The sequence below is a fragment of the Zalophus californianus genome, chromosome X (genome assembly GCF_009762305.2).
Source record: "Zalophus californianus isolate mZalCal1 chromosome X, mZalCal1.pri.v2, whole genome shotgun sequence".
NCBI classification, from domain to species: domain Eukaryota; kingdom Metazoa; phylum Chordata; class Mammalia; order Carnivora; family Otariidae; genus Zalophus; species Zalophus californianus.
Genome location: NC_045612.1, coordinates 31,573,596 through 31,595,179, shown reverse-complemented (window position 1 = coordinate 31,595,179; position 21,584 = coordinate 31,573,596). Strand labels below are relative to the sequence as shown.

Sequence of the window (21,584 nt, the reverse complement as noted above, 5' to 3'; positions counted from 1 at the left end):
TAGAGTAGAATTTAATTTTCTTGATCTCTAGACACTCATTTCTCCTGTCCCCAAACTTGAACATGAATAGTTTTCTTTAAGCACATAATCACCTTGAAATAGTATAATGTTGTTACCTCTACTTTGAAGTTAGAGACTGAGAAACAGAGAAGAGTTGAGCTGTTATCCAGGGATACCAAAGATTAGGGACCCCTCCCTTACCTGGCAGCCACTTCTTTGGTAATGGATTCTCCAGTACAGCTGAAAATAAAAAAATAATCACTTAAACAGTCTCTGACCAATCAAAAAAAGTGCCACAAAGTCCACAGTAAAGTCGTGTACAAAACTTCTCGTGGGGAGACCCTCACTCAGAATCTCTGGATTCTTCCTTTAGCATACAATTCCATTTTTGAAAACCTGGTTTCCCAGCTCAGTGCAGATTAGAAGCAAAAATTAGAAGGGGATGGGGCACCTGAGTAGCTCAGTCAGTTAAGCATCTGCCTTGGGCTCAGCTCATGATCCAGGGTCCTGGGATCAAGCTTTGTGTTGGACTTCCTGCTCTGAGGGGAGCCTGCTTCTCCCTCTCCCTCTGCCTGCCACTCCCCGTTCTTGGGCTGGCGCGTGTGTGCGTGTGCTCTCTCAAATAAATAAATAAAATCTTTAAAAAAAATTAGAAGGGGATGAGGAGAGAAGCTTTTAAAGGGAGGCACATGGCCAACTGTAAAAAGTAACCAATTAAAATGACCACTTAAATTGAGGAAAGAGATTCAAACTGTAAAACAGACATTCCAAGCGTGATAGCCTAGGGTCCTGTAGTGTGAAGACAAATAAATTTCCTGCAAATAAATGTCCCTCCAGGGCATTACTATATTAAAATGTAGTGTAATATTTGAGCATAATTACTCTGAGTCAGTAAGAAAGGGAAAATTTTATATCCTTTGTTTAAGAAGGTATTTTCAAGGGAAAGATTACTGAAATGGCAAGGCTTAGCCTATAATGTACTTATTTACAAGAAGCTTTTGAAATGGAAATTCAAAAATAATTAAAATACTTTCACAAGTTTGGCACTAAAAGAGAAGCTTCGTCTCTCTTGAAATTTTATATATAGAACATTTCATTGTTTTATTCCCTAGCAGTGCCAAATCAATTAGGTGTTAATTGTAGTGGTAAAAGGCAGATCAGGATTCAGAGCTTTTGACTTAATCAGTCTAGTCCAGCCGAAGAAGCAGCACTAATTGCCTCTACTTTGGTGTTCATTCATAGCACCAATTAGGTAAGATATTTTCATAATCATCATCTTTTAAGACCTTACCCAGAAAGGAGGCAATATTGCAAAGTATTTTAGAGAGTGGGCTCTTAGCATCAGACTGCCTGGGATCTAATTCTGGCCCTACTATTTATTAGCAGTGCAATTTAAATGACCTAATCTGACCCAAGCCTCAATTGTTTTGTTGTGTAAAGTAGGGAAGGTAATAAAACTACCTCATAGGAAAGTTGTGAGGACAAAAGAAGCTAAAACAAGTCAGGTCTTAGCAAGGTTTTGGTCACATGCTTAATAAATGATGGCCATTGTTTTATTATTATTACAATGCCCCATTAGGAACACTTCCTGTGGGAATACTAAATAATGATTTACTGTTTCTTAGGGTGAAACGAATTGTTCTTTTCTCATCTTGGCGCATGATACAAATCATTTTAGCCAACTTCACAAATTACAAATGGGCTTTCACTTGTTATTAGATGCCAATGTTCTATAAATGGTTCAAAAAATGAATCACAAAAGAATTCTGGTGTTACGGGCTACCCTGGTAAAGACAGTCTTAGGCTTGATTAGCCTAGAAGAAGGTATAGTAATCTGAAACATTTTACTGCCTACCAAGACCATAACAACTTCGTAACATTTAAAATATATTTCAAACATGAGTGTCTTTTGTTACTAGTTTTTTGTTTAACGGCATCACAAAACGTAAGCCAGATCCCATTTTAATCACCAGCTCAATATAATCTGACTTTTTTCACATTCCCTGTTGGTAAGTGGGCTGGAGTTTGACAGCCTGTAGGGTATCTTTTCTGTGTTCAGAAATTGGTCTCAGGCTCCCCACAGCTGACAAACTGCCAAAGTATCTTGGAGAAACTTGCTGAAGCTCATCATTTTTGAGTTTCGATGAAGCAATTTAATGCTGCTGAAGAAACTCCCACTTACTCTGCGTGCCCCATGGCTCTCACTTAATCCTTACAGAAGTTCTGTGAAGTAGAGTGCTTTTACCCTTTTACAGAGGAGATTGAGGCTTGGAGAAATTAAATGATTTGATCAAGATCACATGTAGAATAAATGGTATAAAGACTTTAAGCAGGGACCGTATGCTTGAAAGCTCTTGTTTTTTTCACTATGTCCCCATGGCTCTCAAAAGGAAGTAATAAATTACTCTTTATAGTTTGTACATGGCTATATGTAAAGTCCTGTCAGAATCAATCTGGAATATTTCCATGTGTGTCAACAATTGGCCTGTAATTTAGATCTGTGAATCAACAGCCAGAAAGTGTTCTTTATGAAATCTGTTACATAACAGATAAATGTGGCTCCCCATTCTGTTTTTTTTTTTTTTTTTTTTCTTTGACAGCTAAAAAAACCTGGTCAGATTTCTCAAAGTGAGGGTCATGGGGAAGGTAGATTTTCTTTTTCTTCCCTTCTTTACCTCATATGGGGCTTAAGTTTTTTTAAATCTTATTTCATCTTGCCGCTACACCTTTGAAGCAGGTAAATTTTTTTTCCCTAATTGGCATTCACAATATGTGCCACATAGAAATTCAAGCCCCTTCAAGGTGTTTTTGTTTTTATTTTTGTTCTTTTGATTGCACTTATATTGTTTTAGACATCCTTTGTGTGGAATCTTTTTTTTTCTTTTTTTAAAGATTTATTTATTTGAGAGTGTGCTTGAATGAGCAGGGGGAGGGACAGAGGGAGAAGGAGAGAAGCAGACTCCCCACTGAGGGTGGAGCCCAATGCAGGACTTGATTTCACCACCCTGAGATAAAATCAAGAGTCTGAGGCTTAACCTACTAAGCCAACCAAGCACCCCTCTTTTTTCCTTTTTTTAAAAATCAGAATAGCGTTGGTCCTAATTACCTCTGGATAAAGAGGATTTTGTTACATAGCAGTATAGGTTTGCCAGGGAAGTCATATAATTGGGAATATATTTTTCATTTCTGGAAATTGTCCTTTGTTAACATGAAGTAATATTGTCCAGGTACTACAATTAAATGGTAGGCACTATTTTATATAGCTACTGGGGGTTTTTTTGTTTGTTTTGATTTTTGTTTTAAAATTTACTTATTTTTAGAGAGAGAGAGAGCACATGACCTGGGAGGGGAGGGGCGAAGGGAGAGGGAGAGAGAGAATCTTAAGCAGGCTCCACACCCAATGTGAAGCCCTACTGGGAGCTCGATCTCAGGAACCTGAGATCATGACCTGAGCTGAAGTCAAGAGTTGGAAGCTTAACCGACTGAGCCCCCAGGCGCCCCTAGAAAACTTATTTTAAAGAAATTTATCATGGGGGCACCTGGGTGGCTCAGTTGTTAAGTGTCTGCCTTTTGCTCGGGTCCTGGGATCGAGCCCCACATCAGGCTCCCTGCTCAGTGGGAAGCCGACTTCTCCCTCTCCTGCTTCTCCCCCTGCTTGTGTTCCCTCTCTCACTGTGTCTCTGTCTGTCAAATAAATTTTTAAAAAAATCTTAAAAAAATTTATCATGGGGGCGCCTGGGTGACTCAGTTGGTTGGGCGACTGCCTTCGGCTCGGGTCATGATCCTGGAGTCCCGGGATCGAGTCCCACATCGGGCTCCCTGCTCAGCGGGGAGTCTGCTTCTCCCTCTGACCCTCTTCCCTCTCGTGCTCTCTATCTCTCATTCTCTGTCTCTCTCAAATAAATAAATAAAATCTTTAAAAAAAAAAGAAATTTATCATGGAGGAGCACAAAATTTTATTTACAAGGATGCTTGTTATAGTATTATACATCGTAAGTACCTGGGAAAACAAAAGGTACATACTCAGATCTCTAGATTGTAGGATTATGGGTCACTTGTATTTTCTTCTCTACTTTTTTATGTTTTCTACACTTTCTATGTGCACAGAAGACTTTTTTCAATCACAAACTATATAAATGTTTTTTTAAATGTGGGCTTCTCTTTAATAAATGTATAGAAATATTTCCCTTCGTGCTTCCACTATTCAACACCTCCTTCCTTTTATTTCTGTATAGGTCTCCAGGAAAGGTTGGGATTTCAACATTAAAGGTAAGTTGTGTTTTCTGAGAGTTATATTTCTATAAGTTGTGTACACTTCTCATTCATTTTACTATTTTATGTAAATCTTCATTTTCTTGCTTTTGCTGTTACTTATTTTTTGCTAAATAATATTGTCCCTGTATCTTACTAGGTGTGATTGGGTACTCTAGAAATAACAAATATTGTGCTATAAGGAAGGGACTGTAAATTTTTCAGATTTCCACCAATTTTGTAATTTTGGAATAGAAGAATACTATAAAATACATGTGTATGTTAATTGAAAAAATAATACTTGCATGACAAAAATGTGGAATAACCAAAACACTTGTATGGGCACATGCTTTGGTGTCATCACTCTATATAAAAATCAATCCCAGCCTTAGCTCCAAGCAAAGGAGTTCAGTATTGAGACATTATGCCAGTGAGAGCTATCTTAAGTCCAAGAATTTCCAAACAGAACTATTTACATCAAATATACACTGTATGTGTATGTTTGAGTATGTCTGTATATAATGTATGTATGATCTCAAACGTGCTGTATTTTTTTTTTTTTTTAGTACCAGTGTTCCTACCTTCTATTTATACACATTGGATACTGATCTCTTTGTTAAATTGTGGTATGTTCTTATGGCATAGTCTACAGCAGTAGATATGAATGAATTGGTTATATGCAATGACATAGATGAATTTGAGCACCATAGTGTTGAGTAGGAGAAAAGTCACAGTAAGATACATACAGTAAGATTCCATTTATATTAAGTTCAAAAACATGAAAAAGGAAAGAATATGTTGTTTAGAGATAGAAACACAGTAAAACTATAAAGAAGAGCAAGGGAATGATAAACACAAAATTCAAGGTATCCATCATCTCTGAGGGAGAAAGAAGGCAATGAAAATGGAGAAGGCTATGCAAGAGATTGAAAGCTAATGGTAATGTTCTTTTTCTTAAACTGAGTGCTTAAGAAAGGTTATATCATAATTCTTCATTCCTTGTATTTTATAAAAGTTCTCGTATTTACTCTATTTGATAAAAATAATTTTTAAAAATAATGCATGGACATGGTTAAAATTTGCTCAGTACAAAAAGTAGATGGTTGAAAATGTAGCTTCCCTCTCGTTCCTCATCCTCCACCTCCCAATCCCCATATCCAGAGACAATTGCTGTTTATGCCTGTAGGTTTTAAAAGCCACTTAGCTCTAAGATATTTATAGGTTATAAGAAAATAGATTTGTGAAATTTATTTTATCTCTAATTATAGATTGTGCTTAACTTGAATAAAATTAGTTAGAAAATATACATATTTAGTAAATAAACACAAAATTGGATATTGTTCTTTTTACTTTTTATTTTGAAATAATTACAGATTACAAGAAGCTGCAAATGTAGTACAGAGAACTCCCGTGTATCCGTCATCCATTTCACCCAGTGGTTATATCTTAATTATAGTACAATATCAAAACCAGAAATTTGACATTGGTACAATATGAGTTTATGGTTTTGCTTCAGTTTATTACATATGTATATTTGTGTAACTGCCACCACAAGATGCAGATCTTTTTCATCACCGCAAAGGTCTCCCTTGTGCTACCCTTTTATAAAGTCACACCCACGCCCTCCCTCACATCATCCCTAACCCTAGGCAGCCACTAAGCTGTTTTGCATTTCTGTAATGTCATTTGAGAATATCCCATAAATGCAGTCATATAGTGTGTGACCTTTTGAGACTGGCCCAAAGGATTGAGATCCAAATTGTTGCATGTATCAATGGTTTATTCCTTTTTATTATCAAATAGTAGTCTATGGTATTCAGACTATGTACTCAGACCATTGAGTACATATCATGTATAACAGCCTATCTATTGATATTAAGCAATCCAAAGAAAAGTTTGATATTGTCCTGAGTTTATGATTTTACAGTCTCACAGAAGAGGAATGTATATGAGATATTTGTGTTTGTAGAACAGAATAGACTTTAAGTGCTCCAAGGAGTTTGGAGGAGGAAGGGGGAGATAGAACAACAGGAGAGCGTAGGTACCTGGAATAGCAGAGAAAAGTTTCAGGGAGGAGGTAGAACTTGTGTTGGGCTTTGAAAATTGGGAGAGATCTGCATAGGCAGATAGAGAAAAATCCGGAAAGCATTGTATGTTAGGCAATAATATCAGCTCATTAATATGCAAAGGTATAGAATTTGCTGGGAGCATTGAAAGACTTGTGTAACCTATGTAAATGTTTTAGCAGTGAAATGATGGAAAAGTAAAGTTGGGCCAGATTTCGATGAACCTCAAATGTCAGCTTAAGAACTCTGGGCTTTGGGACACCTGGGTGGCTCAGTCGGTTAAGCTTCGGACACTAGGTTTCTGTTCAAGTCATGATCTTAGGGTTGTGGGATTGAGCCCCACGGGCTCCGCATGGAGTCATCTTGTCCCTCTCTCTCCCCCGCCCCCCACTTTTCTATAAATAAATAAATAAAATCTTTAAAAAAAGAACTCTGGGCTTTAAAATTTTGAAGCAAGACATTTTAAAAGTCAATTTTTATATGTCTTTAACAGTTGTGCTCTTCAGATTTTTTTTTTTTTGCTGGGGAATTAACAACAGCTAAGTGGTGGAAGGGTGGGAAGTAGTTTGGAAGAAAGACTAAGTGCAGAGAGAACTGTTAAGAGGCAGTTAGAATGTCAAGACTTGAGACTTGGACAAAGGGAATGTGTTGATAGGAATCGATGGACGGACGTGACCACTATTTAAAAGTTGTTTCTTGGTGATTTTTTCTTTTCCTCTTCTCAGCAAAAGAGAGTAGGGGTCACATCTCTCAAACATTTTTTAAAATTTCACTTTTGGGGCACCTGGCTGCTTCAGTCGGAAGAGCATGCAACTCTTATTTGATCTAAGAGTCATGAGTTTGAGCCCCATGTTGGGGGTAGAGATTACCAAAAAATAAAAACAATAAATAAACTTTAAAAAGTAAATAAGTAAATATATAAAATTTCACTTTAGTCATTGTGAATAGCTTTCCCTTCCTCACTAGTAAAAACTAGAAGTGACCTGAATTTTTTAATAACTGAATTTTTAGCTTTAGTAGATAATAATGAAAATTTCCTAGAGTGTAGGTTACTTTTTTTTTTTTGAAGATTTCATTTATTTATTTGACACACAGAGTACAAGCAGGGGGAGCAGCCGAGGGAGAGGGAGAAGCACGCTCTCTGCTGAGCAGGGAGCCGGTTGCGGGACTTGATCCGTAGACCCTCGGATCATGACCTGAACCGAAGGCAGATACTTAACCGACTGAGCCACCCAGGCACCCCAAGTGTAGATTACTTTTGTACAAATTATTTGTGAAAATGATTTTTTTTGTTGGGTGTGCTTATTAAAATTAAAAAGCTCAAATTGTAGAACTGAATACTATGAGAAGGGTACAAGCAGCTCTCTAATATCCAACAGAGATGGAGGGAAACAGTGGAGTGAATTGCTAGAAATTGAATGATCTTACCATATCTCTCTTTTTTTAAAGGTTTTGTTTATTTGAGAGAGAGAGTGCATGAGCAGTGGGGAGAGAGGGAGGAGGAGAGGGGCAGAGGGGGAGAGAGAAGCAGACTCCCCATTGAGCAGGGAGCCCGATGCGGCTCGATCCCTGGACCCTGAGATTATGACCTGAGCTGAAGGCAGACGCTGAACTGACTGAGCCACCCAGGCGCCCCCCGCTACCATACCTCTTAAGGAAGTATATTTCTGAGGTTGTGATAGGCATGGATTAAAGAAATGGCCTGATGGTGGGAAGCTGGGATTTGGTAGGCCCCGTGCTTTAATAATGCGGCAGCCCATCTCCAAAAGGAGGTAATAAATGAGGAGTGTCTGAAGTCTGAGTTGGTGTTGGTTGTCTGCAGGCACATTCTTGGCTTCCATTGCTTTACCTCCACAGCCTGATCAAGGTGCTAGGGAAAGGACCTGGACCTTAGACATCACTGAGAGAGAATCATAGATGACTATATATGCACTAAATCAGGTTTTACTAAGAAACCTTCTGATTAACTTCTCTAGAGATTAGATCCTCTGGTAGGTGCCCATATCGCCCCATTAAGCTTGTGACTTAACCACAGTTTACCTTGTAGAGGTTGATACCTTTCAAAGGTTCAAAGTCCAAGAGAGTTTTGTTAAAGCTACATAAAATAGAAGTCTAACCACTGCTTCCAGTTTTGATCAGTGTGAGAATGTTAATCTGTGATGGTTGTAAGTACTTAATTCAAACAAATTAAATTGAGGTACAGGAATTATTAGTGTGTATTTTTGCTTAGGTTAATTTCGGGAACATACCTATGGAATTAATATTGTATAGTGCTTCTGATTTTCCTACTAATGAACAGTTATTGGAGGATATTTGGATAAATATAGTTAATTCGTAAGATAGTTGAAGGTGTTTCTCTAATATGCATTAATTATACTTAATGACCATCAGCCTTTCAAGTATTCTCTGTCCTTCATCTTGTCAAGATTATCTTACTAATTGGTTTTGATTAGAGTCCTTTTTCTTTTAGTTTAAAACCAGGATTTGATTAAAGATATATAAACTTAAGATATGTGTATTTACTGAAGAAAAGCCAGAGCCATGCATTATTCAACATTCATTTAGAAATGATTACTTTTGCCTGGCACTCTTTTAGGTGTACTGGGTACATAGTAGTAGACAGAACAAAGCCCTTGCTCTCGTGGAGCTTACATTCTAGCGGGGCAGGGAAGAGACAAAAATATAAGTAAGTAGACAGGGTCATTTCAGATGGAGATAAGTACAGTGAAGAAACAGATAATGTGATAGACAGTTAAGCAGGTAAGGCTATTTTAAGGTGGTCAGGGAAGGTTTTTCTAATGTGATAACCCTTGAGCTATCACCCTAAGGATGGTAAAGAACCATCCAATTGGCCAAAGTGTGATTGTGGGGTTGTGGTGGACAAGGGAGGTGAGAAATAGAGATGTCAAAGATGTAGGCCCTCATGGGTTGTGGTAGAGTTTGGATTTTACCTGACACTTAAAATTCCATGAAACAACTTTTCAGCTTGAAGAGATCGGAAGTTCTACAGAAATTTCTTTAGCACATTAAGTCTTCAGCATTATATTGATCTGGAGTAATTTTATCACAGCACCTATCATGATCATATCCTAACATTTGTATAAGTGCTACCTTGATACTTACATACATCGTTATGTGCCTTAGGTTGCTTATCTGTCAGAAGTGGTTATTGTGACCTTTAACTCTGTGATGTGTACCAAAAATTATGAAAAGTTTTTTTTTCTCAGTATCATTACTAGCATTCAAATTGTTATACTTCTGTAAACATAATGACAATTTAGGATGGAGGTGAATACTATGTTTACATTTGCAAATGTATAATTGTCTTATTTTACCAGAATTTTTTTTTCCAGCAGAAAAGCCGTATCCATTTCTACCTTCTCTAACCTCCCAAATATATATATATATGTACGTATGTGTATATGAATGTATACGTAGATATATATGTATTTTTGGTGGGTTTAATTTCTTCTATTACTGTTTGGGGGACTTTAACTTCTGGTGTCTTGATTCCTTTCATCTAAAGCATGTAGCGTTTTTAAGAAAACTATTCTCTGAATGTGGTTTTCTGCATTATGTACTTTTATATTTATGCATTTTGTGGAGCAATATTCTGAGAAAAATAGCATTTCTGATTCAGCCGTTTGCTTTAAATCCTTCATCTTTTTAAGCTACGGAGGTACTTGGTAGTTTTTATCTTCCTATACAGTTTTTAATGTTAAAAAGATGAGCTCATTTATAGGAAAATAACCTATTGCTGTAGAAATATAGAAAATTGCTGACTTGGTAACCTTATACAAATCACATTGTCCCACTTTGCATAAAATATCTGGGCATCTTTCCTTAGACAAACATCTAAGCCCTTTATGGGCTTTGCTTTGTTAATGCTATGTTTTCTAATTTGTACCCATCTTAAACAATTTTAAAGAAAAGATGTCATCATTTGATCTCTTTTTCTTTTTAATATAGGAAACTGAGAATACTGCACACAAAGTTGGAAATGAGTCTCCTGTACAAGAATTGAAACAAGATGTGTCTAAAAAGGTTGGTAAGATTAAAAAAAAAAAAAAAGATACAATGTCAGCATTAGTTTAACAGATGTCATATATATGTATATCGTGTATTTAAAGAAAAATTTTCTATATTCTTTTAGTATAGTGCTTTGTACTTGGTGGATGTTCAATAAATGTTCCTTGAATCTTGAGTTTGAGATTGAAGACACATCAGGCTTTTTAGAGGTCATTTCATAAGCAAACTAATCCATAATTGTTCCTTGAAACAGTATTTTGAAAAAATGTTTTGTAATGTATTTTTATTTTTTATGCTTGTATTTTTATTAGAATAAGCTGTAGCTATTCTTGAAGTTACTACCAAGAGTTAAAGGTATTGAAAAGCTCAGCGCAGCAAATTCTGACGTCTTTAGCAGTTAGAGGTTACAAGAAGTCATTACTCTGAAAGTGCCTTTGATACCTTTTAAAGAATTGTTGCTTTAAAGCTTCAGAGTTTGGTTTACTAGAAGAGACTGAGCACAAGATAAAAATTTTGACAAAGGGTAGTTCACAGTATCAGGATAAAACCCAAGGAGAAAGGATGCTGTGTGTTCATTCAGTTATACTACTTGTGAGTATTTTCTGTGCCCTTGGCCCTGTTCTAGCCAGTGGGTTTCTGGAGACGAGCAACATAACACATTCTCTATCCCAGAGTTTCTCAATAGTGACACTTTGGGCTAAATAATTTTTTGTTGCAGAGGGAAGGAGAGACTTTTCTGTGCATTGTAGGATATTTAGCAGCGTCCCTGGCTTCTACCCACTAGATGTCAATAGATTCCTCCCTACCCGCACACTATCATGACAACTAAAAATGTCTAACAGACATCACCAAATGTCTGGGGAGGAGTGCTGGGCAAAATCGCCCTTGATAAAGATCCATTGTTCTACCCTTATGGAATTTATAAATTTAATAGACTCCATATTTTAAGTGTTATTTTAGTTTAGTTTAGTTTATTAGAGAGGGAGGGAGAAAGAGGGGGGAGGAGCAGAGAGAAGAGAGAGCATCATGCAGACTTCACGCCGAGCATGGAGCCCAATTCCACAACCCTGAGATTATGATCTGGGCCAAAATCAAGAGTCCGATGCCAAGGGACGCCTGGGTGGCTCAGTTGGTTAAGCATCTGCCTTCGGCTCAGGTCATGATCCCAGGGTCCTGGGATCGGGTCCCACATCGGGCTCCTTGCTCAGCAGGGAGCCTGCTTCTCCCTCTGCCTGCCACTCCCCCTTCTGTTCTCTCTCTCTCTCCCTCTGTGACAAATAAATAAATAAAATCTTAAAAAAAAAAAGTCCAATGCTGAACCCAGGCGCCCCAATGAACTCTCTCTATATATATGTTTTTAAAGATTTTTTTTATTTGTTTGAAAGAAAGAGTGAGTGAGCACCAGCGGGAAGGAGGAGCAGGCAGAGCAAGAAGCAGGCTTCCTGCTGAGCAAGGAGCCCCATGCAGGACTCAGTCCCAGGACTCTGGGATCATGACCTGAGCTGAAGGCAGACACTTAACCGACTGAGCCCCCCACGCGCCCCTGGACTCTATATTTTAATATTGATCAACTTTTTTCCCTCAAAAGGAATTTTTGGGGGAGAAATGGTATTGTGTATCAGTATAAATAAGATAACAAAAGTAATGCCATCTTTTTTTTCTTTTTAAATCAGAAGTTGCCCACAGTTCTACACTGTAACAAACAGCTGTCTTAATTTTTCAGCATTCCTTTCTGGGTCTCACCCATTTGCATGCATTTTTGTTTTGTTTTGGTTTTCTTTGCCTAATAATAGTGTAGATAGAATTCTATATTTTACTTTTTTCTCTTACCATTATTTTCATCATATTTCTATACAATTTCAATACTCAGTTTTCATTTGATGTGTCAGTTTCTATCAAGCAAGTATATTACAACGCATCTAGCCATTTTTATTGTTGAAAACTTGAAATGTTTCTATTTTTTTCCACTAGAGTTTTTCTTTTCCTTTTTAAGAAATTTTTCTTAGGGTAAGTAATAGTGGCTAAAAATGATTTTTAAGGAGACTTTAGAAACTGAAAAAATAGTAAACATTATGGAGCAGTTGATTGAAGCTTAAGACTAGGTCTCACTTTTTAAGTTCTAGTCTTTTTAGTTGATTTAAGTATCACATATGAATGAGATAAAGGCTGTGGGGATTTACGCTGCTCCAGGCAGGACACAGTCCCTGTCCCCAGGAGCTTATGTTTTAGTAGAGGAAATTAGTTAAACACAAAACTGAATGTAAAGTGTTCATATACTTACAAACTATTATAAGAACAGAAAGGGAGACTTGACTTACTGCTTGAGGATAGGAATGGGGAAGACCTCATGGAGGAAGTAACGTCTGAGCTGGTTCTTGATGAATGGATAAGATTTGGACAGGGAAAGATGAGAGTTGAAAGGCATAACCAAAGGCATGGAGAAGAGAGATGTGCAGAATGGTTGCAAATCAGACTAGAGCCCAAAGTTAGGGCCAAACTATGGGAATGCCTCTTATGTCATACTAAAACATCTGATTTCTATTTTACAGTCACTGGAAGATCAGTGAGTTTTTTGAAGCAGGGAGGCGATGTGAAGCTAACAGTTGCTTTAGCATGTTCATCTCTATGTTGGTCTTGATTTGCACTGTTCTCTTGGTCTTTCCCTGTTTGCTACCTCCTGAAACCCAGGGGGGGAAAAAAATACAGGGTTAGGTACTATACGTAGGTGCTATGAGGGCGTATCAAGAGGGAGAAAATATGGGCCTTGTGTTTCAAAAGCTAATTATCTGCTATGGAGAAAGTATTTATATAGAGCTAGCCCATATACTACTTTGTTTATATTATAGTTCATACTATAGTGAATGGTAAGATTGATAGTTCAGTGAAAGGATAAGGGATTGGGGAAGACTTGTGATTTTTAACCTCATTTTAATCCCTCTCTGGCATTAGCCTTTCCATTATGCATAGTGATTATTTCAGACCTTTACAGTCACTTCATGCTCACTGTGCCCACATGTATCCTGCTTGCTTTCAGCAGATAACCTTGTTTCTGACTGCACGTAGACATTAGAGACTAAGAAGCCTGTATTCACTCCTTTTCATCTGCTTTCACTTCCCTTACCTGCAAATTTGTTTTCATCTTTTGCCTCGTTTTCAAGTCTGAGAACTTAGTATTATTTTTTTTCCCTGTCCAAAGTAGCATGGTATAATATACAAAACACTGGATTTCTGAGAAAAACCTGGATTTCAATTTTGACTTTGTAGTTAACTAGCTGTGGGACCTTGGACAAAATTTTTTTTTTTCTTGGACAAAATTCTTAATGCCTTTACCTCAGATTCTTGTTTCTGTAGAAGGGAGATAATCTAGCTACCTCAAGGCCTGTGTGATGATTAAATAGAAAATATGTGTACTGGCCTAATTCTTTTCCTCTCCAGAACTTTGTTATCTTACTTTCTATTGGCTCCTTCCCCTCAGCTTTAAAAATGCTGGATCACTTTCTTGCAGCCTTTTCCATTTGTAGCCAAGCTTTTTGAAAACATAGATTGTGCTGGCTATCTCTATGTTGTCACCTCTTACTCATTCTTAAACCCACTGGCTTCTGTTATCACTAAGGTTCTCAGTGCTCAGTAACCACCGAATTGACAAAGTAGGTGGATTCTAGTTAATATTCCTGTGCTAAAAGTGTGATTAAAACTAAGATAAGGGGTGCCTGGGTGACTCAGTTGGTTAAGCATCTGTTTTCCACTCAGGTGGTCCTGGGATCCAGCCCCATGTCGGGCTCCCTGCTCAGTGGGGAGCCTGCTTCTCCCTCTCCCTCTGCCACTCCCCCCACCCCCGCCCTCCTGCTTATGCTCTCTCTCTTTATCAGATAAATTAAATCTTTTTTTTTAAGATTTTATTTATTTATTTGACAGAGAGAGACACAGTGAGAGAAGGAACACAAGCAGAGGGAGAGGGAGAAGCAGGCTTCCCACTGAGCAGGGAGCCTGATGTGGGCCTCCATCCCAGGACCCAGGGATCACGACCTGAGCCGAAGGCAGACGCTTAACGACTGAGCCACCCAGGCGCCCCAAATAAATTAAATCTTAAAAAAAAGAGACTAGGCTAAAAATTTGAAGGTTGAGAAAAATCATTATGTGGACTATGCTGGGAAATCAGGGAGGAGTATCCCTGAGCAGCAGTCATGTCCAGTTCAGGTCAGCATGAATTTGTGGTAAGCCCAGTCAGGATGGCTGTGTGACACGTTCTGTTAACTTTCTGGAGCCAAGGAATTGAGAAAGCAGAAGTCATCCATGGTTGGGCATGGTGGAAAGATAAGTAGACTGGGAGATTTTATGTGGTAATAATGACAGTACTAGGTAGAAAATATCTTTTCTTCTAAATGTTAGTAGAAGATATAGAAACCCCATCTGTATTTTTCAGCTACAGAAAAGAAATAAAACAGGGAAAAGGCAAGGTGAGCTGAGTGTCTGAACTCTCTTCATGGTCCTGCCATTTCTCTGAATAGTGGGGTATTAGGTGTAGTTTGTTTAAGAATGTTAATCTTCCTGCATCTGCTGGCTTTTTCTGTCTTAGGCTTCAGTTCAGAACTAAACAATCCGAATTCTTGTGCTAGGTGGTTTTGATTCTCATGGTTATGTTAACTAGGCCCAAAGCAGTAGGTTGTTACTGTAACTAACTTGGCATAAGTATGTAAATGAACAATGACATGAAGAGTCTGAATGTAAATTTAGGTCTGAACTTTATTTTACAGGGTTGGTTGAACTTTTGTAATTATACATACTAACAGATTCCCTATTATAATGGTTAAGAGTTCAGATTCTGGAACCAAACTCCCAGGATTTTTGCCAACTTATCACTTACTAGCTCTTTGTCCTTGGACAAATCACTTGATCCCTCTATACCTTTGTTCCTTCATTTGTGTAATGATAATATTAAGAGTGCTGTCTCATACGGTTATTGTAAAGATTAAAAATGTAAAGTGTTAAGAACATTCCCTGGCACGTAGTAAGTACTATGTAAATTATTAGCTGTTATGTTCGTGGAAATAGCCTCATTTTTTAAAAAACTGCTTTTTAACCTTTCATTAGATTATTGAAAGCATTATTGAGGAGAGTCAGAAAGTACTACAGCTGGAAGATGACTCGTCGGATTCCAAAGGAAAGGGACACTCTGACCAGGCTACTGGCAGTTCTCTTGTAGCTGGAACAGATCTTAGCAATATACCTGGACTGTTAGCCATAGATCAGGTACTACAGGAAGATTCCAAAAAGGCAGAGAGTCAGAATGCAATTGAAGAAACTGAATTAGAATCTAAAAGATGTTTTCCTTCTGATGACACCTATGAGAAGTCAGTAGATGAAATCACTAAGTTAACTGAAATAAGTTCAACTGAGCAGCATAATGTGCCTGAAACTGAAACAGAAGTATTGAACAAAGAAGCCATGGAAGTCAAAGGAAGTGATGTTCTAGAACCTGTGTCCTCAAACTCTTTATCTACTAAAGATTTTGCTGCCATGGAAGAAGTGGCTCCCGCTAAACCCCCAAGACAGCTTACTCCAGAACCTGACATTGTGGCTAGTACAAAGAAGCCTGTTCCAGCACGCCCTCCCCCTCCAACTAATTTCCCACCTCCTAGGCCCCCGCCTCCATCTCGACCTGCTCCACCACCAAGAAAAAAGAAAAGTGAATTGGAGTTTGAGGCCCTTAAAACGCCTGATCTAGACGGCAAGTATTTAATTGAGAAATAACTTTTTGTGAAGAGATTTTGGAGTTGAAACTATCTGACTTTCTGGTTTTGTTTCAGTTTATGCTGTATACAACCACATCGATGACCATGACCAAGTTACAGAAGTTATTTTAGTAATAAAAAGTGAAAATGTTTATATTGGTAGTAAGTTACTATGTTCGAACATTTTAGTAGACTTCAAACTTTCAAATCTGTTACCATTGGAAACTTAAGATCTGAATTCAAGATGTAGATCTCTTCGTGTATCAGTTGTATAGCTTTGAGGAATTGAAATAACTTGTTTGAACCCTGGTTTCTCCATATATAAAATGAGTAATAAAACCACTTTCTCATGGGATTGTTGTAAGAATCAGACAAAGGTTAAAGCACTTTTCAAGCTCTATATAAGGTCCTATATAAATACTAGTTGTTGCCATTATCATCATCACCATTATTATTATCATCATCGTCATTGCAGTTCCCAAAGAGAATATTACATCTGATACTCTCCTAAGTACGAACATGGCTTCAGAGAATACAGTCAAGGATTCTCAGCCTTCTCTTGACTTGGCAAGTGCTACCAGTGGAGATAAAGTAGTTACTGCCCAGGTTGGTGAATTCATGTTATATTTGATAGAGGCTTTAACAACTTTCTGTAGCTGTCTGGTTTGTTGCTTGTTGAACCTTCTTCTCCAGGCAGAATATTTCCTTGTCCTTAAAACCTGGCCTTACATCCCTTTTTTAGCTCTGCTACTATATAGCTAGGTGATTCTAACAAACTATTTAATATCTAAGTTTCAGACTTCCCATTGATAAAAATGAGGGGAAAACCTTCCTTGAAGGTATCTTGCAAGGATGAAATGAGCTAAAGTATGCCAAGTACCTGGCATGCAGTAGGCAATCAAAAAAAATGAAAGATGCCGCTATTTGTAATATTATTATGTTAATAAACATCAACTACAGTCTTCATTTACCTTACCTATGGTGGTCAAAACTGAGGACTTTTATTTATAATTTCCTTTACTAATCATGAAAAAAACCCTATACTAGGCTATATATCCATATATGAGGCAATAGAAAACACGTGATAGCAGGATTTTTTACTATAGCCCAGTTTCTGGGACTCAAGGCTTACTTACACGGTAGCAGTGGTAGGGACAGGTTAGCAGACTGGGAGATAAGGCCCTTCAGTCTTGTCATAGCCTTAGAGCAGAGACTGGCAGTAGCCTGTTTATCTAGAGTCCCTGAGCTAAGAATGGTCTTTACATTTTTAAAGGAGTGTAAGGAAAAGAAAAAAAAAAAAGAATATGTGACAGACACTATATGTGAAGCAGAAAGCCTAAAACATTTACTCTCTGGCTCTTTATAGTAAAAGTTTGCCAACCCCTGCCTTCGAGATAAGCACAAGTATAGCCCTGATTAATGGCACTCTGCTAATAGAGAACTGCTTTTGGGTCACGTTCAAGTAGAACATTTATTTGCTTTCAAGACTAAGACATTATTTCATGGGCAGCAATGGTTTTGATACCTAATGTTTTTCAGCATGCTGGGAATAATAAAGGACCGAAATGGAGTGTTTCATTTAAATTTTCAGTAGGCTCCATTATGTGAATTATGGGATTCTTTAGAACTGTGTGGTAATGAATAATTGAATGTTTATAGCAATTGACTCAGTCTACTTTCTGTTTATAAAATTGTAATTTTAGGAAAATGGAAAAGCACCTGATGGGCAGACCATAGCAGGTGAAGTGATGGGCCCTCAGAGACCTAGATCCAACTCTGGGAGAGAGCTTACTGATGAGGTATAGTTAGATTCTTTTTGTTCTTAACATAAAATATAAAAATCATAATGAGAAGATGAAGAAACTCTCAAGATGAATGGTGGTAATGGTTGTACAGCATTGTGAGTGTGCTTAATACCACTGAACTATACAACTAAAAATATTTTACCATGATTAAAAAAATTTAAGTTTATTGCTGTTAAGCAAAAAGAGAAAATGAAAATTGATTTTCTCAGTTTTTAAAAATTTATTATATTTCATTTATTTTTAAGTAAACACTACACCCAGTGTGGGGCTCGAATTCACAACCCTGAAATCAAGAGTTACATGCTATACTGACTGAGCCAGCCAGGCATCCCAGTTTGGGGGGGGTTTTTTGTTTGTTTGTTTGTTTTTGTTTTGTCTTTAAAGATTTTATTTATTTATTTGAGAGATAGAGAGAGTGACAGAGAACACAAGTGAGGAAGAGAGAGAGAGAAGCAGGCTCCCCGCTGAGCAGGAAGCCTGACTCAGAACTCATGATCATGGGATCATGACCTGAGTCAAAGGCAGATGCTTAACTGACTGAGCCACCCAGGCGCCCCAGTTTTTGTTTTTTTAATATGTTGGAGTTTGCCACTCTAACTTAAAATTACCTTTTTATACCATTATGTGGTAGAAGAAATGTATTGAAAACAAAGCCCAAATTTAATAGAAGGTGGGTTTAAAAAGAATTGATGTTATATGTTTTTATACTTGTTAGGTGATGTACAGTGTATGCAGACTCAGTGCTTACTTACCATTAAAATTTAGTATACATTGATTGACCAATTTATTCTGAATAAAGTTTTGAAGCAAAATCTTAGTTTTCATGTCTTTTTTTCTTTTTTTAAGGATTTTTTTTAAGTAATCTCTACATCCAACGTGGTGCTCAAACTGAACCCCAGTATCATGAGCCGCATGCTCCACCGACTGAGCCAGCCAGGTGCCCCAGCTTTCGTTTCTTTTAAATGATACATTTTAAAAAATTATTGTACTTTGGAAAACAGTATGGCATTTCCTCAAAACATTAGACATTGAGTTACCATGATCCAGCAATTCTACTCCTATGTATACACCAAATAGACATGAAAATATATGTCCACACAAAAAACGTACACAAGTGGGGCGCCTGGCTGGCTCAGTCAGTTAAGCGTCTGCCTTTGGCTCAAGTCATGGTCTCAGGATCCTGCATGGGGCTCCCTGCTCAGCGGGGAGTCTGCTTCTCCCTCTGCCCTTCCCCCTCCCTGCCAGTGCTTGTGTGCTCTCTTCTCTCTCTCAAATAAATAAATAAAATCTTTAAAAAAAAAAAAGTACACGAGTATTCATAATAGCCAAGTGTGGAAACAACACAAATGTTCATCTCCCATGAATGGTTAAATAAAATGTATATCCAGTCCATATGGACTGTTTTTTTGGCAATTAAAAGGAATGAAGTTCTGACACATGCTGCAGTGTGGATGACCCTTGAAAACGTGCTAAGCAAAAGAAGCCAATCACAAAAGACCACATACGGGATGATTTGATTTATATGAAATGTCTGTAATAGGCAAACCATAGAGACAAAAAGTAGAATAGTCGTTGCTAGGGGCTGGGAGGAGAGGGGAATGAGGTATGACATTTAATGGGTATGGGGTTTCTTTTTGAGGTAGTGGAAATATTCTAAACTTAAATAAAGGTGATTATTGTACAACTCTGAATTTACTCAAAATCATTGAATTAAATGAGTGCATTTTGCAATGTATGAATTGTATGTCATGAAAAAAGATAAAAATTATTGTACAGAGTACTGAAGGTGTCTAGAAAGTCCTTAGCTTAAATGTTTGAGGATTTTGCAGACTCAAAAAGATAATTAAATTATAGGTCCTCTTGGTGTTATTTTTTACCTCAGGAAATTTTAGCCAGTGTCATGATTAAGAACCTGGATACTGGAGAAGAAATACCTTTGAGTCTTGCGGAAGAGAAACTGCCAACAGGTATTAATCCTCTCACTCTACACATCATGAGAAGGACTAAGGAATATGTAAGGTATGGCCTATTGTTATTCTTTATCATTCGTAGTATTTCAGAGTGGTGAAGATTTCTCTGTTTATGAACTATAACAGTCCCTAATTTGGTTTCATTCAGTCTTCTTTTTTTAAATATGGAATTAAAATAGAGTTAGTTAATGTATGTATTCTTCAACATTATTCTCTCTTAAGACCATACAGTTACTTGGGGAAAACAGTATATATCTGAAATCTCATAGTATTTTGTTTTTCTTTTAAAATGATTTATATAATACTAGAGACATTAGTGAAACATATTGAGGGTAAAAAGCCATGTGCAATGAAGATCTGGTTTCTGGAACCTTGCTTTAAGACCACAGATTTTATAAGTATTATCTTATAATACTTATTATCTACTTATAGTACCTATTACCTTTGTAGGTCAGAAAATGGCTTTAGAGTGAGGTGATTGACTTTACTGTGAGATGTATGTAGATCGAAGAAATGATTATTGTGAAAGCAAATCTCAATAAAGTGTAATACATGATGTACCTGAAGAGTGAAGAGGTAGTTAATTTGTCATTTCTGTGCAGCACGTTTTGTCCAACAAAAAGCCTTGTTGGTAGTAGGTTTTCCATAAGTTCCTAAATTGCTTTCACTTACATTTTGTACGTTACATCATGCTTAAAGATTCTTTTCTTTGATCTCTCAAGTCTTACATTCTGAGGGTCATCAATAAAAGTAAACTTATATAGAACACTACATTAAAAACTAATGATGTAATGTATGGTGATTAACATAATAAAAAATTAAAAAAATAAAAGTAAACTTATATAAAGTATGTTAACATAGTTTTATTCTGAGTACCTGAGTATATAGTATACCTGGATTGTTGAGAGGTGTAGGGGAAATGGCTTCTTTTAAAATGCCTTCTTCCCCTTCTTGTAGTAATGACGCGGCACAGTCAGATGATGAAGAGAAGTTACAGTCTCAGACAACAGATACTGATGGTGGAAGGTTAAAACAGAAAACGTGAGTTACAGTACATCTCCTTTATTTCAAGCTTTTTAAAAAATACGAGAATTCGGGGCGCCTGGGTGGCTCAGTCGTTAAGCATCTGCCTTCAGCTCAGGTCATGATCCCAGCTCCTGGGATCGAGCCCCACATCGGGCTCCCTGCTCCACGGGAAGCCTGCTTCTCCATTTCCCACTCCTCCCGCTTGTGTTCCCTCTCTCACTCTCTTTCTGTCAAATAAATGAATAAATAAAATCTATAAAAAATAATAATTTTGGCTTTTTGTATCTTGGGTAAGGACTCAACTAAAGAAGTTCTTAGGAAAATCAGTAAAGAGAGCAAAGCACCTTGCAGAAGAATATGGTGAACGTGCTGTGAATAAAGTTAAAAGTGTTAGAGACGAAGGTAAGTGAAATAGAACATTGCAAATGAATATTTAATTGATTTGTGATCATCCAAATTTAGCCTATGATTTATAAGAAGCATTCTGTTTTATTGAAAGTAAGAAACCTTTGTAGCAGACATCTTAGCAGTTCAATAAATCATGTTATTCTAGGTATCACTTAATTTTATGAGCAGAAAGAAAAATAAATTTGTCATATTAAACATGAATTTGTACATATTTTGTAACTGTGGCAACCTAGAAGAAATGAGTGTTCATTAATCAATTGTAAATTAGTTTTATAAGTTTATTTAGTTTTTATAAAT

The 21,584-nt window shown here is 37.2% G+C and overlaps 1 protein-coding gene across 2 annotated transcripts in view; it reads left to right on the top strand.

Moving 5' to 3' along the window:
- WDR44 (WD repeat domain 44) overlaps positions 1 to 21,584 on the top strand; it is an 85,746-nt gene that overhangs the window by 25,263 nt on the left and 38,899 nt on the right. For both annotated transcript variants that reach the window (XM_027609368.2, XM_027609367.2), the window contains exons 2-9: positions 4,236 to 4,269; positions 10,287 to 10,361; positions 15,438 to 16,074; positions 16,554 to 16,684; positions 17,782 to 17,877; positions 19,766 to 19,902; positions 20,811 to 20,894; positions 21,175 to 21,281. In XM_027609368.2, the coding sequence (XP_027465169.1) occupies positions 4,236 to 4,269; positions 10,287 to 10,361; positions 15,438 to 16,074; positions 16,554 to 16,684; positions 17,782 to 17,877; positions 19,766 to 19,902; positions 20,811 to 20,894; positions 21,175 to 21,281 (1,301 nt within the window). The remainder of the gene's footprint in view (positions 1 to 4,235; positions 4,270 to 10,286; positions 10,362 to 15,437; positions 16,075 to 16,553; positions 16,685 to 17,781; positions 17,878 to 19,765; positions 19,903 to 20,810; positions 20,895 to 21,174; positions 21,282 to 21,584) is intronic.